Here is a 15,656-nt window from a genome sequence, read left to right as displayed (position 1 = left end):
GTGAAAACCATTTCGTGCTTTTGTAACGTCCCGATGCAGGGATGGATCCAGATATAGAATCAGTGCATACATTTGGGCTTTTTTTCCCTTCATTTATAGAAGAACGTAAATTCCAAAAGAGCTCTGAGATTGTTACATTTTCACATTGCACTGATGAGTGTGAGCTCATTTAGAAATCGTATTTTCCAACCACTAAGCTTTCGAGCTCCTTTGTGAGGGAGTGATCCTGTCTGCGCGTGCAGGCGAGGTTTCTGGATTAATAGGTGTGTCACATTTCCGCATCACTAATGCTGTTCTTTTTTCTTCCACTTCAAGTGTAACCAAAGGTTAGTTTATGTTTAAGAATTTTTAATACAGCTCTCAAATAAGCTGTTGCAGTGTGTTGACGCAGTTTGTAATTCAGTTTTGGTGTTCTTTGTTGGTGGTTTGGAGGTTTGTGTGGCTATGTGACCAGGCATGTGTTAGAATAGCTCTGCATTTGCTGTTGCATTGTGGGATGCTTGTTCTGGTGGCCTCGCTGTCTGTGTTGGGCTAAATATTTATGAAAACTGCCTTCTTTCCTCTTTCTCACTGCTACCTAGAGTATCAGAAACATATTTGTAAAGCTCCCGCTCCCCCACCGTTTGGTAAAAGGAAAAACAACTTTGAACAAATACAGAGGAAAACTCATTGTCAACATTGTTTGGAACAGAAACATCTTTTCCTTTTCAAACCCATTAAAAAATTAAATACTTGGAACTGATTATTATTTTCATTATTATGTTCTAGTTTTCCCTCCTTACCTCTTCCTGGCTTTTTTTCTTAAGGTTTTATTTATATAAGTTTTACCTTTACTGAATCTTCAGAAATAATGCCAGTTTTCTTGAATAGGCTTTTCAGGTTTTAGATTTTATATAACCCTTTTTCTTTGTGTAAAATACAATCAGTCTTCTTTCCTGACATAATGTCTTACACATTTTTGTTGGATTATTTTTGAAGGGATAAATGCAGATTGACTATTCAATGTATTTTTGTAACACCATCGAGAAGGTGCTTCTATAGATGAATAAATTAAGTAAGGCCAGAATTAGGATGCAGTTCTCTGACTCAGCCCAGTCCTAACTCCACCAAACTGTGCTTTCTGCTTCATTTTTTGATCTTTGAGGGAAAAGTGTCATGAAGAGATTTTCACAGTCCACGGATTTTGCCAGAGTGCTGAGGTGTGACCAGGCTGGCTGGCGCCTGTGAGAGCACTGCCTTACATTTGTATTATGCTCGTCAGCTCATGTAGCCTCGTGACGAGTGACATCCTTTTTGTGGTTGAGGATATGGAGATTCAGTGGTAGTGATTTACCTTCCCATCACCCTCCTGATGAGCAACAGAACTGTGTTTTGTGACTCTAAACCGAAGTGACCTCACAGACTGAATGCTTTTTATGGAATAACCAGTATATCTGAAATGATATATCCTCCTCAATAAATTATGCCTTTGGTATAATTCTTATTTTATTATAACATAAAAGACAATCCTTTTATCCTTGCCCTCCAGTGCTAAGATTTTATATACTTACTGTCTTCACAGGTAAGTTATGGATAGCTGGTTTAATAGTCTTCATGATTTTTATGTTGTGCGTTTTTAATACATTTTTTTAGTTGCACATACATGCTGAACTGACTGAAAATGCAGTATTTTTCTTACCATACTGTTCATTAATTTGAGGATCTTGGAGCAACCTACTTAAATATATCAGCTATGTAGCCTTATGGGACAGCAGTAAACTTGAATTTCAAATGTGAGTTTTTAAACATTGCAGCTGTAGCCAGCATCCAGCTCAGTGGCTTGTACAATATAGGCATTCAGCTAGTACTTGTCAAATTAGTAAGTGACCATTCAAGTGTAAACAGTAGCCCTTTCTCTGAAACCAAAATGAACCTTTACGAAGTTGCTACAAATTAGTATGAGAGTCTTTCTATAAACTTATAATGGTTTAGCTTCAGACTTGAGAATTTATAACTTAATAGAGCTAATATATAATTAGTTGATAATCCTTGTTAATATCCATAATTAATTATGTATTGTGGAAGAATGTGAAGTAATTTGGGATACCCAGTGTTTTAATAGAGTACAGTCCACCTAATTTGTTTGTGCTAAGGAACCCAAAAATCTTTGGATGAAATTAATGTTATTACTGACAGTTATTTTTCTGAGGATTCATAGATCTTTCTAATTTCAAAAAGTTGCTGTTAGTCTTCTCATTTGGAAATATTAACGATGCTGCTCTGCTCTCCCCTATGATTATTGGTAAACACATAGGTTGTCAGCAGCATTTTAAAATTTAATTTCTGTTGTTATTCTTGCCCATAGGATATTTTATGCTTTTGAAGTTTGGATTCTCTACTGAGTAAGCTGATTAAATGAGTTGTGTGAAAAAGTAGGGATAAAGGGACAATATAATTTCATTTCTATATTTTGGAAGCTTTTCCTAACAGTTAGCCAAAATTTTGCTTCCCTTTGCTTTTACGAATTGTGTTCTGTTCCAGAATTACCTATGTGCCTGCAGAGCATTTGGAAGAGTTCAGAATGAGCTTAGGACAACAATCTGGAGGACTAATGGCACTGGATATTTTTTCTTCATACACTGGCAGGTAAGTAAAACAGTCAGCCTGCTACAATGAATGAATGATACAGCAAGTTACAAAGAAGAGTTTTGAATCCATAGTCAGGGAGAACTAGCAATGAAAAAGACTGAATTCCTTTCCCTCTTTTAAGATTTAAAAAAATATTTTGAACAATAGAGGGAAAACCCTATTACTTAAGTAATTATTATACAGTGTGGAAAATAGATGAATTCAAATTAAGAAACTAAAATCATCTTTAATTATGCCACTCAATATAGCACTTTTAACATAGTGAGTTTGGGCAATTCGCCCCAGATAAGAATATTATTGCATTAATTCCCTGGAACCTACAATTTGTGTAGTATTTTATCATGCCTTTTTTCTCTTTCATAAGTCTTTTCAAACATTTTCAGAAATTTTATTTATTCCTTTTTTAACATACAGGTTCAGAAACGTTTTTAGTGGTTATTTTTTAATCTTTTGGAGAATGTTGAGCTGAACATCTTGGTATATGTGCCTGTTAGGAAGGAGAATATATGGCTTTTTAAGGGCTCTTGATACACACTGTATTAAGAACCTTTAAATAACAAAGGGAAAAGGGTTTTTTCCCTTAGAAAAGGCAGGAACTAGATTTTGATGCTCCTGCTGACTGAGTTCAAAACAGGGAGAGAAATAATGTTTTTCCCTGAAGAACGTACCATTTTATACTCTCAGATACGGGCCTGTTTTTTTCGCTTGCTTTAGCAACTCAGTACCAAATTTCTCTTTAAACATGCTGCAGAGCAACAATGGCTTTGTAACACTCTGAGGTCTTTTCAGAAGAGTTCTGCTGTTCCTCAGAGGATGTCAGAAGGTCCCAGAACACCCTGGTGTTAGTGACTTGGCATATATCGTGATAGAGCATCATTGTTTTCCTCTATAAATTACACGTGACGGAGGTAATACGGGAGGTGTTAGGGAAGGGAAATGTGTGTTACATTTAATAAGTGGAAGAAATGTCATAGCCCTTAGGGCCTCTTGAAATTTATGGGGAAAGGAGTGTTCACTCCACCCTGTATGAAGCTCGGGCACACTCCGCTCTAGAATTTCCATCTCAGAGTTAATGACGTGAATTGATTATAGCTTCTCTGTGCTTCCTGTCAAAATGGTAAAAGCAATCATTCCAATGTCCCTCTGAAATATCATTTCAAATGGCTTAATTAAAGAATATGCCGAGGTAACATCATATTCCTATCAAGTTCTCAGGCCTTGAATGCACTCAAAAGTTATTAGAGAGAAAGAGCCACGTTCAGCACTGTGCTTCCTTCCCAGCACAGAAAGAGTGACCTGGATTGTCAGTGCTGTGACTAGCTGCTTCACTGCAGAGAAAGCACGTTTGCTATTAATATAAGGGTGATCAAAACAAAACAAAATGATATGCATTTTACAGAGGAAGAATCTGCACCAGAGAGAGGGTAAATAACTTACCCCAGTTCCATAGCTAATAAGTGGCAGAGCCAAGATTAGTTGTAAGCAGTCAGGCTCCATGTTCTTGACCACTGGATCCAAAGAAAGAGTTGCACAAGCCCAATATAGAAGTATTGGGCAGCATAGCCTGGAGGTTAAGAGCTCAGGTTTTGTAGTGAGATGGCCTCAATTCACATCTCACCTCTGCTACTTTACTGTGTGACCTTGTGCCATTTTCTTCACCTGGCCCCCTAATGCAGATGTAGAGAGTTAGTTGTTATAGGTGACAGAAGTGTCATCGGTATTCAACAGGTGAACACAGGGGCAAAGAAATCTAATTTATTCTTGGCTAAGTGAATGCTGGAGGAAGAGAACGGTCCGTTCTGCTCTTTGGAGCACATGACACTTGAGTCCTATAAACCATACTCTCTGATGGACAAAGAATGATCAGTACATTTATAGGAGCATATTTGGGTTAGTGAAAGGATTCAAGATTATAGAATCATTTAAAAAGAATGGGGCTTTTGTATCTGAGTATTCTGAATATTAGTCGTCTTATAGCTAAAGGGGCAGGAGCATGTGATCCAGTTTGTCTGAGAGTGTTTCTGAGTGGTTCCCACAGCTTAGGTTTTAGGGGTCAGAACCTCTCCCTACCCCCATGGCTATCATTGACTATTTTAGGGACCCTTTCTAAATTCTCATTCTTGTCTGTCTTCTATACCTGCTTTTTCTATCATATTCTTTCTATATGTGCTTAAAGAGGGTGAGGCCTAGTTTTCACCTCTCTGCCCTGCATTAGTCCTGGATTAGGGCTTCACTCAGACTATCTAGTTCTCAGTCAGCTTCTTAACATCATTTTTAAAATTCCCCTTTTGGATCCGTTCCCATCAGTCCTGCCCCACTGTCAGGCTGAGGCTCTCAGAACCCCAGCTTCATTCAGAGCCTTGTTCCTCAATTTGCACAGGAGGGAAATTCAAACACACAACCTATAGGACCTACAGGCAGATAGATTTCCTTTGAACACTTGAAAAACAAAAATCTAACATTCAGGTCAAAGAAAGAATGAGATGTTCAAGGAGAGCCTAGACAGTTGCTTGCCAGAAATGTTGTGAAACACATTCAAACACAGATGGATTATTGGATTATGACTTCTGATCTCAAAGTGTAAAGATTATATAATTTGACAGAGTTCAGTATTCCTGTCAATAGAAAATCGTATAATTTGAGCATACAGTCATGCACCTCATAACAACATTTCAATCAATGATGGACTGCATATACAATGGTGGTTCCATAAGATTAGTACCATATAGCCTAGGTGTGTAGTAGGCTATGTCATCTGGGTTTGTGTAAGTACACTCCGTGATGTTCGCACAATGACGACATCGCCTAACGACACGTTTCCCAAAAAGTATTCTCGTTGTTAAGTGATGCATGACTATACTTTCTTTAGATTTTTCAATTTCTATAAAAATCAACTGCAAACATTTATTGAATCAGAACTTTTATAGCTTTCTCTGCTTTCAAAGGAATATGTGGGCATATTTCTTTAGAAATTTAATTTTTACTAACAGCATAAGGACACACCATACTTGATTTAACCATTCTCTGTTACCCTTACAGTGTCATTTATTGATGCAAAGTATACCTTTGGAAAAACAAAATATTTCTTGATATGGTTATTATTTCACAGTTTTATTTACAGTCATTTAGCAGACTGGACACATTTTGTTATATGCGTGACGTTTGGCAAAATCTGAATTCCTACGGAAATTGAAAAGTGACTTTGGACACAGGTGCATTGCAAACTACTTCCTGTAAGGAATATTCTGTGTCTGGCCCATCTGGATGAGCTGCAGCTGGACCATAAGCATCTTCCATCTTTCTTTAAAAGTTGAAGGGGATGTGTTGCTCCATCCTTAAGAAGCAGAGATGCCAACTCCTGGCACACTTGATGATAAATTCTTTCAGGGCAGGGCTTGGTCAGGGCTGTGCTAGCTTGTAACCCACATGGTGCTTTTCTACCTTCTTGCACATGGTAGGTATTTAAGAAATCCTTGTTGAATAGTTTAGAATTCTGGTATTTATCCCCTTCTTATTCTTTTTTTTAATTCTCCCATGTTTCATCAGGAAACAGACAGACTAGACAAGACTCTTAGTGTTCACCTATGTCTCCAGAATAAGTAGGGTAGATTGATTCTATTATAAGGTTTTTATTTTGTTTGATCAGGTTTTCTTTTCCCCTTAATGTAAAGTGTTATATACGTATTGGCCGTGTGTGGTGGTGAAAATATAAAGCAGTTCTGCATTGTTAGCCAAACCAACAAAGTACATATAAGGTAGTCTTGCATAGTTTTACTAGGGTTTGGGGTACTCACTGTGTAACTCTTTAACAGAGACATTCCAGAACTACCAGAGCGAGAAGAAGGAGAAGGAGAAGAAAGTGAACTTCAGAATGCAGCGTACAGCAATTGGAATCAGCCCAGGCGGTAAGGGCTATTTCTGTCTTCTGCCTACTCAGTGTTTCAAGGTAGGGAGGTGTGGTTTCAACTTGCTACTGTGACATTGGGCAAGTTGTTTAATATCCCTTACCCTCCATTTCCTCATGTGCGCTGTGGAGTAGATAATGTGTATCACACAGGGTTAAAACTAATATATATGCAAGGATTTGGCACATGGTATGGACTAAATAAAATTAACGAGAGAAAGTTATGCAGAGGGAGTTGGAATGGATGATATTTTCTGTAGAGTTCAATCTTAGGTATACCACCAAATGTTAATTTAAATTTTCTCTAGCATTTGTAGAAACCAGGTACTCAAACATATATATTCAAAACACATGTGTGTGTGTGTTTGTGTGTGCTTAAGTAAGCATCTTGTTATCATAGGCTGTGGTTATTCTGAACCATGCTCTGTCTAGAACCAATTTCACATGTAATAGAAAAGATGACTTTCCTAAATATGCCCAGATACATCACTACACATCACTATGGCATATTTTCATGTTCATGCTGAGTAAAAGAATATTTAGTTTAATAAGAATTTATTGAGTCCTAATTATGGACCCAGACAAGAGGCAGATGATTTTGTGAATAACAGGGAAGTTTAAGACATAAATCCTGCCTTCAAGGAAGCTATAATGTCCTTGGGCAGGCAAGATATAGAGACACACAAAATAATTAAAAGAAAAATGTAAAGTATTTTGCATTAAATATAAAATATAAGTAATCGTTGAATGCTCCCTCTAAACAGATCTAAAAGTGACTGTGAAAATGGTGCCTTGCACTTAGTCAACACTTAATATTTATGCTACTGTGAATAAATAGAATACTCAAGACAGAAAATTTTCTATTCAGAGATGTAATACAGTTTGATGATTTTTCTTTCTCACAGATGAACTTGAGGCTGCAGCCATCACATTTAAACATTTTCTAGGTTGAGTCACAAAGTATAGAAAACATTTTATGTTACTTTCACAAAAAACAGTAAGCATTTCCAGCCATCTAAAATGACTTTTTGATTTCAATTCTTTAAAAGCTGTTCTGCCTGCTTGAAGAAATCAAGGTCTCTGTACATCATTACCCACATTGAGGACAAAATATAAGTGCTAGATCTGTGGCAGAAAATATAAGATGTTAAGTTTCTTATTTATTTGAGGATGGTGGCAGAGGTAAGTTAGATGAAATTATTTTGTAGCTGGTGATCAAGTGATAACCTTGAATTTTGTTGGAGGACAGTAATCGCAGGAAAAGAAAAAGATAGGTTAGTCAGTTTTAATAACATTGTAGGAGGAAAAGTCATTTTTAGAAGGCAGTATGCAGACTGTCTGGAGTCAGTAAGAGCCATGTTTGAATTCTAACTTTGACACTGTGAGACAAATTTCTTAATCTCTGCTAGGTCTCATTTACTTCATCGGTAAAATGGGATTAATAATAGAACCATTTAAATTTGGAGGAGAATTCAGTGTGATAGTAAAATCCTTAGCATAGCGTCTGGTACAGAGTGAGCACTCGGTCAGTGGTTGGTCTTGTCAGTCATCATCATCATCATCATGAATAACTGAGCAAATAGTGTTGAACTTAGGAATCATTATGAAATTTTCTTGCAAAAATGAATTGAGTGTAACTTCTGGACTGGAAGATTTTTATACTTTTATCCCCAGTTTTAACCTTCACATCAGCCTAAGAGATGTCTCTAAGGTGGTAACTACCTTGTGAAGAGAGTATGTCTGGAACTTCCATAAATCTTAAAGAAGGTATCCTGCACTCACTAACATATATAGAAGCACTAAGGTACTTTTGGGGGAAAGTTCATCAAGTATTATGAGGACACTTACCAAAATAACCAGAGCTTTTAGTAAATGAGGAGCAAGTGTTAAGAATATGCTTTACAACATTGGAAACATGATGGGACATTCATTCATGCAGTCAAAAAAATTCCCTTTGTGTGGAAATAGAGAATACGTTTTAGCAAAGTGTAAATTTTAAGATTATAAATAAGCTGGGTTATTCTTTTATTTTGCATGTGATTTTCATTTACAGAATTAGTATCATGCTGTATGTATCATTTTCCAGCTTGCTTACTTTTCTCTCAATCTAGTGCTTTGGGGATCTATCATATTGATACTTAAGAGATCTAGTTATTCAACCTAGTTGTTGCAATGCATTTCAGTATATGAATATACCACAGTTTATTCCCAGACTGATATACTTATGTATAAGAATGTATCTAGGTGTATGTCCAGAAGTGGAATTGCTGGCTCATAGATTTAAATGTATTCTTTACTTTATCAGAAGTTGTCAAATTGCTTTTTAGGATGGCTGTACCAATTTTTACTCCTATTTACAATTCCTTTTCTCCACAGCTTTGTTACCAAATCATATGATCATTTAAAAAAAAAGGGTTCTTGTCAATCTAATGGGTAGAAAATGGTACCTACCTTGTCTTAATAAACAGTGAACAGGTGTAACAGAATTGAAGTGGTGGGGTACACATTTGCTCATTTGACATATAGATTGAATTTTATATCTTATATTACTTCAGTAATCATAGTCATCATAATAAGAGTAATAAAAGATTTGTTGATAGCTTACTATGTGCCAAAGGTTTGTTTTGGCCTTTACGTATATTCATTAATTTAATCCTCACAGCAGCTCTCTGATGTAAAGACTCTTATTGGCTCCATTTCACAGCTGAGGAGAATAAGAGAGAGGGTCACACGATGGTTAAGTAGCAAAAGAGCAGGACTTGAACACAGGGACCCTTGTCAGAGCTCAGGCGGGCTGGCCTCAGACATCTGGTTTACTTTGCTTTTCTGAATTTCATTCTTTTTAAAGCTACATATAAGTCTCAAGAAAGAATGCCATTTTTCCATAAAACTAACTCTGAATAGGTTCTATAAAAGTTTTCTTTTATAGGTTTCCTTTTTCTTCCCATGGAATGTTTACTGTATTCTCTTCAGTCAGTACTCAGTCTGGTTCCTCAGCATTGTGGTCATTTTGGCAGCTCTGTCTTTGGTATCTTCTCCAGTGTTTTAAGGAGTTACAGCCTTTCTTCTAGGGAGTGTCTGTGAAGACACTTTGCTGTCTGTGCCAGACTCTGTTTGAGCATGTGGTGCTCTTATCCAAAGGTTGCCTCACCTCTCTGTGCCTCTTCCCTTCTTTGTAAAATGGGGCTAGGAAGAGTATCCACCCCGTGGGATGTTGTAAGAATTAAATGCAAGTGTGTGTTACTCACTTAGAGAATCATACTGAGCACATGATAAGCCCTTACTAAGTGTTTGCTGCTACTGCTGTGATTTTTATTATTCAAGAAATCGTAAGAACCGCTTTCTAATTTACACCAACCACAGAGAACCCTAGAAGACATTTTCTTTCAGTCTTTCTTTTATTTTTTTTTTCCTTTTTAAGAGAAGAGTTAAGGAGTCCCACCTATGAATTCTGGATTCTTAAGTATTAAATACAATGGCTAGCTTGATTGACTTCTTTACTTTGCCATTTTACCTCAGGAACTGCTTTCAGAAACTGCTTTCAGAAACAAAGTCTCTTGGTTCTTTCACGAAATTCCTAGAGTGAAAGAAAATGATGAATAGGATTTTAACTAGTTGAAACTATTCACACAAATTTTATAAGGTCAAGGATCATGGTGAGATCCTTTAAAACTAAACAGGTAGAGTCTCTAGGATTATAGATTTCTAATAAAGAAAAAAGTGCTGACCGAAGACAAGATGTGTCTCATCATCTGTCCTCATCTCACCAGTTGCCTGCCCTCTCACTCCACCTGTGGTGCCCTTTTCTCCCCAGCCTTTTCTTACTGCAGCCTCCCTCATTTCACAGGAGTCCTACTCCACCTTTCCTCTCCTCTGGGAGCATCTCACTTGTCAAGGTTGAGGGCTGTTTGGACCATGCCTTCTTCCCCGGTTTAACGTCTACCATTGTCTCCCTTCCTGCACATGGAGCAGATTGCAGTCTCATTATCTGTCTCAGAGCTCTCTGCTTGGTATCTCTGTTTTCTTCCAGTACCCTGAGCTGCTCCCTCGTTGTGTGTGGCCAAGCATATCACTGCAAATCACCTTATTCTTATATCTCAACCTTTTCCCAAGGCATGTACTTTCAATTCATTCATAGCACTTAGAGCTATTTGCGGCTACTATATATGAGTTCATGTGCTTATTTTGTGGGTAGGGGAAGTGCATTCAAGGCGGAGGAAGTAGCAAGCGCCAAGGCCCCAAGGCAGGAGAGCTTGTCTGGTGAACTTAAGGAGCAGCAAGGAGAGGGTGTGGTAGCTGGAGAGGAGAGAGGAAAGCAGAGAGCAGTGGGAGACGTGTTTAGGAAGGTGGTGGTGGGAGTAGATCACGTAGATGCTTGTCAGCCTCTGCTCTTCACGCCCTGGCTGTTAGTTGCCTGGTCTACCTTGGCAAGAAAGACTTCTCCAGAGGTACGCTGCACACACAGTGTGTGCAGGAATGTCCTTTCTCTTGATTGGGTTGCTAAGCTTAGAAGCGACCATCTGTTCAGGGATAGCTGAATTTCTTGATTACTTAATGTCTGCAGTATTAAAGCTCCTGGAAAACAGTACTTTTACATTGATCTGTGCCCTGGCCTGGAATGTGAGACAAATATTTACTTGTAATAAATCAGCTTCAGAAATACATCAGTATTTATCAGCCCCCATATACATGTAATTGGGAAAGCATTTAAAACTATCTTGTTTTACTACTGGTAAAACTAATAACTTGAGCAAATAATATTTGCAAAAATTAACGTATAACAACATTTTATTCCATTGAATTTTTAAAAATTTATTATTTTTTAAAATCATTTGAACCATTTTTAAGTGTACAGATCAGTGACATTAAGAATGTTTACATTGCTACGTAACCATCACCACCATCTATCTCCAGAACTTTTTTTATCTTGCAAAACTGAAACTTGCATTAAATAATAACTCTGCATTTTTCCTTCTCCCCATCTCCTAGCAACCACCATTCTACCTTCTGTCTCTATAGATTTGACTATTTTAGGTCCATCATATAAGTGAAATCATAGTATTTGTCCTTTATTTCACTTAGCTTATTTCACTTAGTATAATGTTCTCCAAGTTCATCTATGCTGTAGCATGTGTCAGAATTTTTTTCCTTTTTAAGACTGAATAATATTCCATTATATGTGTATATCATTTTGCTTATCTGTTCATCTATAGATAGACACTTGAGTTGCTTCCACCTTTTGGTTATTGTGAATAATATTTCTATGAACATGGTTGTGCAAATGTGTCTTCAAGACCTTGCTTTGAATTCTTTTGGGTATTTACCCAGAAATGCAATTGCTAGATCATATGGTAATTCTATTTTTAATTTTTTGAGGGTCTCTCATATTGTTTTCCATAGTGCCTACAAAGTTTTACATCAGTAGTAACAGTGCACAGGGTTCTAATTTCTTTACAGTTTCTCCTTGCCAACACTTATTTTCAGTTTTGTTGATAGTAGCCATTTTATTGGGTGTGAGGTGGTATCTTGTGGTTTTGATTTGCATTTCCCTAATGGTTAGTGATGTTGAACATCTTTTCATGTGCTTTTTGGCCATCTGTATATCTTTAGAGAAATATCAGTTCAAGTCCTTTGCCCACTTTTTGATTGGGTTGTTTATTTTTTTATTGTTGAGTTTTAGGGGTTGTCTATATATTCCAGATATTAATCTCTTATCAGATATGTGATTTGCAAATATTTTCTCCCATTCTGTGTTGCCGTTTTACTCTATTGATCATATCTTTTGATGAACAAAAGTTTTTAATTTTGTTGAAGTCCAGTTTGTCTATTTTTTCTTTTGTTGCCTGTGCCTTTGGTGTCAGTTCTAAGAAATCACTGCCAAATCCAGTGTCATGAAGCTTTTCCCCTATGTTTTCTTAACAAGAGTTTAAAATTTTATCTATTTTTATAGGGTTGAACTTTGGAGAGAACCAAGCAAATCCTTGGGCATCAGCATTGTTGGCGGACGAGGGATGGGGAGTCGTCTAAGCAACGGTGAAGTGATGAGGGGCATTTTCATCAAACATGTTCTAGAAGATAGTCCAGCTGGCAAAAATGGAACCTTGAAACCTGGAGATAGAGTCGTAGAGGTACCCTCCAGTGAGCTTTCTGTGCTAAAATTCTTCACCTCTTCCATCCTCTTTATCAGGGGAATCATCATCTTTACACTGGTTACTCAACCCAACATCAGAGTAAAATGTGTTTGTGTTTAAAGCATTTCTTCCTTATTTGTTTATTTTCATCCATAATTTTTGTCTTCAGTATATAGTGACAGATTATATATCTTGATGTAGCGACTGATGTTTGGAGGTATAACCAACCATTTTAAAAAACATTGGCCCTGAAATAAAATAATTAAGTTCTGATTAAAAGAAGAAAGCAAATTTCTCGAGGAAATAATTGAATTGTTTAAAAGGATATATACACATACCAAATGTGTACCTCATAATTAAGTTCTCCAATGAGACTTTATTTCAAGAAATCTTTATTATTATCATTTCATTGTAGATAAATTTTGTTGGATGAGATTTTTTTCCAAGTGAGTCTTTTTGGTGAAATCTTGTACGCTAAGACCCTGATTACTTTTCATGTAAATACCCACCCACCTAGTCCAGGCTGGGATTTTTCCTCCTTTTCAGTGCTGTGCCCATTCATCACTGAGGGCTGTGTGTGTGTGTGTATGTGTGTGTGTGTGTGTGTGTACAAACTTGCATGTGTGTACACATGTGTGTCCTTTTTATGTGTGAGAGAGAAGTGTTTGGTCAAATTGTACCTGATCCCTCAATTCAAAGCAGAATTTAATAAATTAAATACATTCTTCTCTCACAAGTCACTCTCTCATTTACTCAGCAAATCTTCCCGGAACAGCTTTTGCATCCTCGGTGCTACAACAGGCTCTGGGCTCCCACAGTAAACAAGGCATCGTGCCTGCCTGTCAAGCGGGACAGATGTGACAAGTAATCAAGTCACTTCAGAACAGTGTGATAAATCATTTCATCAGGTTAAGCATCGTTTTAGTTAAGAGGGTAGAGGAAGGGGTGCCTGACCTGGATTTGCTGAGTTGTCAGACTTTGTAGAGCAAACTAAAAGAGACAATATCCAAATACAAATCGATCACTTTGTTACTATAATGACCATTATAGTTACTTTGTACAAGTGATTGTGTCTTATTTTGTATATAACTTACACATTAAAATGCCTTAGTTATGTAGAAGGTTATAACGTATCCACCATGACTTTAAAATAAACATTTGGGGGATTTATTGATTGATTGATTTGTTGTCTCTGAGAGCTGAAGAAGGAAGAAGATTGAGACTTGAAAGAAAACAAAGGCCATGTCTGTTTTTTGCCTCTGGCCATTTATAAGGAAGAATGATGGGCCTTTTCTCTCTTCCTGCATCCTTACTTTTCATTAGGTGGTATCTTAGCCCTTTTTTTTCCTAGTTAGAATACTATCTAAAATTTCCAATTTTAGATTATCCCAAGGCAGTTTATTTTATGAATACTTCACTATTCATAAAATACTTCACTATTCACCTTTGACCTAAGCAGAAAAAGGAAGACATATTTATAATTATTTCTAGAAAGAATTGATCCTACTTTGTACCACAATGTTGTTTAGATGTATTAAGAGAGTTAAAGCATCCTTTTCAAATTGAAAAGAGAGGATTTTTTTGTGTTGTAAAATACTATATGCTGTTTAGCAGTGGTTTGTTGAGTGCTGTTCTGTGCAAGGGCTTTTCCAGTAAATAAGAAAGCCTTAGCCCTCTGTCGTCCTGAGGATTATAAAACATGTCTCTGTTAAGAGTTTCTGAAAATGTATGTAGAGTAGATGAGTAGAGACTTGCAAAGTATTCCATTCTAGGTATAGAGTTCTTTGAACTTGAACAAAGATATTTCACGTCCTCTTAGATTTTCCCACTAGTGGAATACATGGTACACATGAGTACTAACTTTTAATCTACAAAAAGTCAGTAGCTATTTTTAATATGCACTGAAGTAGATATTATGTCATCTAAGTATCAGTCGGAGGGAGGTTTTCAATTAAATGTATATAATTCTTTTAAAGGTGGTAATGTTGTATGCAGAGATCTAATAATTAATTTTTTCTTCCAGAATTGTGTCCACTCTTATTTTACTGTTTTGTTGAATATACCGTATTGCAGTAATTGGAAATGATAAAATGATAATAGTATCCTATAGTTTTCTGGCAGGATTAGCATTTGGCCTTTCAAACTATTTTCCTTCCTATTCATACAGTGCCTAAGCTGACCCAGACAAGCCATGGTCAATAAAAAGTTAAAAAATAACTTTCCTTTTCAAGCTATTTATATAAGAATTACTAACAAATAAGCACAATTTCTTGGCTTCCAGCTCCTGTCATGTCTACTGCAAAGATTCTTTTGCAAAACTAACCTTACCATAACCTGATTTTTCTGAACATCAGCATTTTGTTTTTAACTTCAAGCTTCCCTGTACAGAGAGAAATACACAAAGCATCACCCACCCACTTCCCAAACCACTCAATGATGAATTGGAAGAAAATTTGTACAGTGACTTTCGTGATGAAGACAGTGCAGCTAGGCATTTCCTTTATATTATTTCTTTAATGATGCTGATTTATTAATTTAAAGGAACAACTGAGCAGTGTAAGGAAAGCAGAAGCAGAGCCTTCATTCCAACTGATTATAATTTCAATTGACTATTGGAGACAGAAATCAGTGTACAAAATAAGGGACCACAAGTCTGCTGGACAGATTAGAAGTTCTGGAGCCTCACAAGTAGTCTCAATTATTTTTTATTCTGAAACAGATTTTCTAGGAGCTTCACCCAGGATCCTCAAAACTCCAGATCCACAAATTGTTCTGTTGTTCTGTAGCTTCTTGAAATGTTAAGCTGAGGCCTTCCATTGCAGGTGGATGGAATGGACCTCAGAGATGCAAGCCACGAACAAGCTGTGGAAGCCATTCGGAAAGCAGGCAACCCCGTAGTCTTTATGGTACAGAGCATTATAAACAGAACAAGGGTAAGCGAACACAAAGGGCAAGGTAGGCATGTCCAAACAGTTTTCAACTTGGAGTGTAAT

At 36.9% G+C, this 15,656-nt stretch overlaps 1 protein-coding gene across 11 annotated transcripts in view; it reads left to right on the top strand.

Annotated features, from left to right (window-relative positions):
• MPDZ (multiple PDZ domain crumbs cell polarity complex component) overlaps positions 1-15,656 on the top strand; it is a 157,108-nt gene that overhangs the window by 101,312 nt on the left and 40,140 nt on the right. For 9 of the 11 annotated variants that reach the window (XM_087444589.1, XM_087444594.1, XM_087444591.1 and 6 more), the window contains 4 exons: positions 2,521-2,625; positions 6,441-6,533; positions 12,483-12,660; positions 15,486-15,596. In XM_087444589.1, the coding sequence (XP_087300715.1) occupies positions 2,521-2,625; positions 6,441-6,533; positions 12,483-12,660; positions 15,486-15,596 (487 nt within the window). The remainder of the gene's footprint in view (positions 1-2,520; positions 2,626-6,440; positions 6,534-12,482; positions 12,661-15,485; positions 15,597-15,656) is intronic. The other 2 variants (XM_087444596.1, XM_087444595.1) reach the window with 1 other exon arrangement.

The sequence above is a fragment of the Ceratotherium simum genome, chromosome 20 (assembly GCF_057802395.1).
Source record: "Ceratotherium simum simum isolate JZ-2026a chromosome 20, ASM5780239v1, whole genome shotgun sequence".
NCBI classification, from domain to species: Eukaryota; Metazoa; Chordata; class Mammalia; order Perissodactyla; family Rhinocerotidae; genus Ceratotherium; species Ceratotherium simum.
The sequence above is the reverse complement of the archived record's forward strand: the minus strand, read 5'-3'. Positions and strand labels throughout refer to the sequence as shown.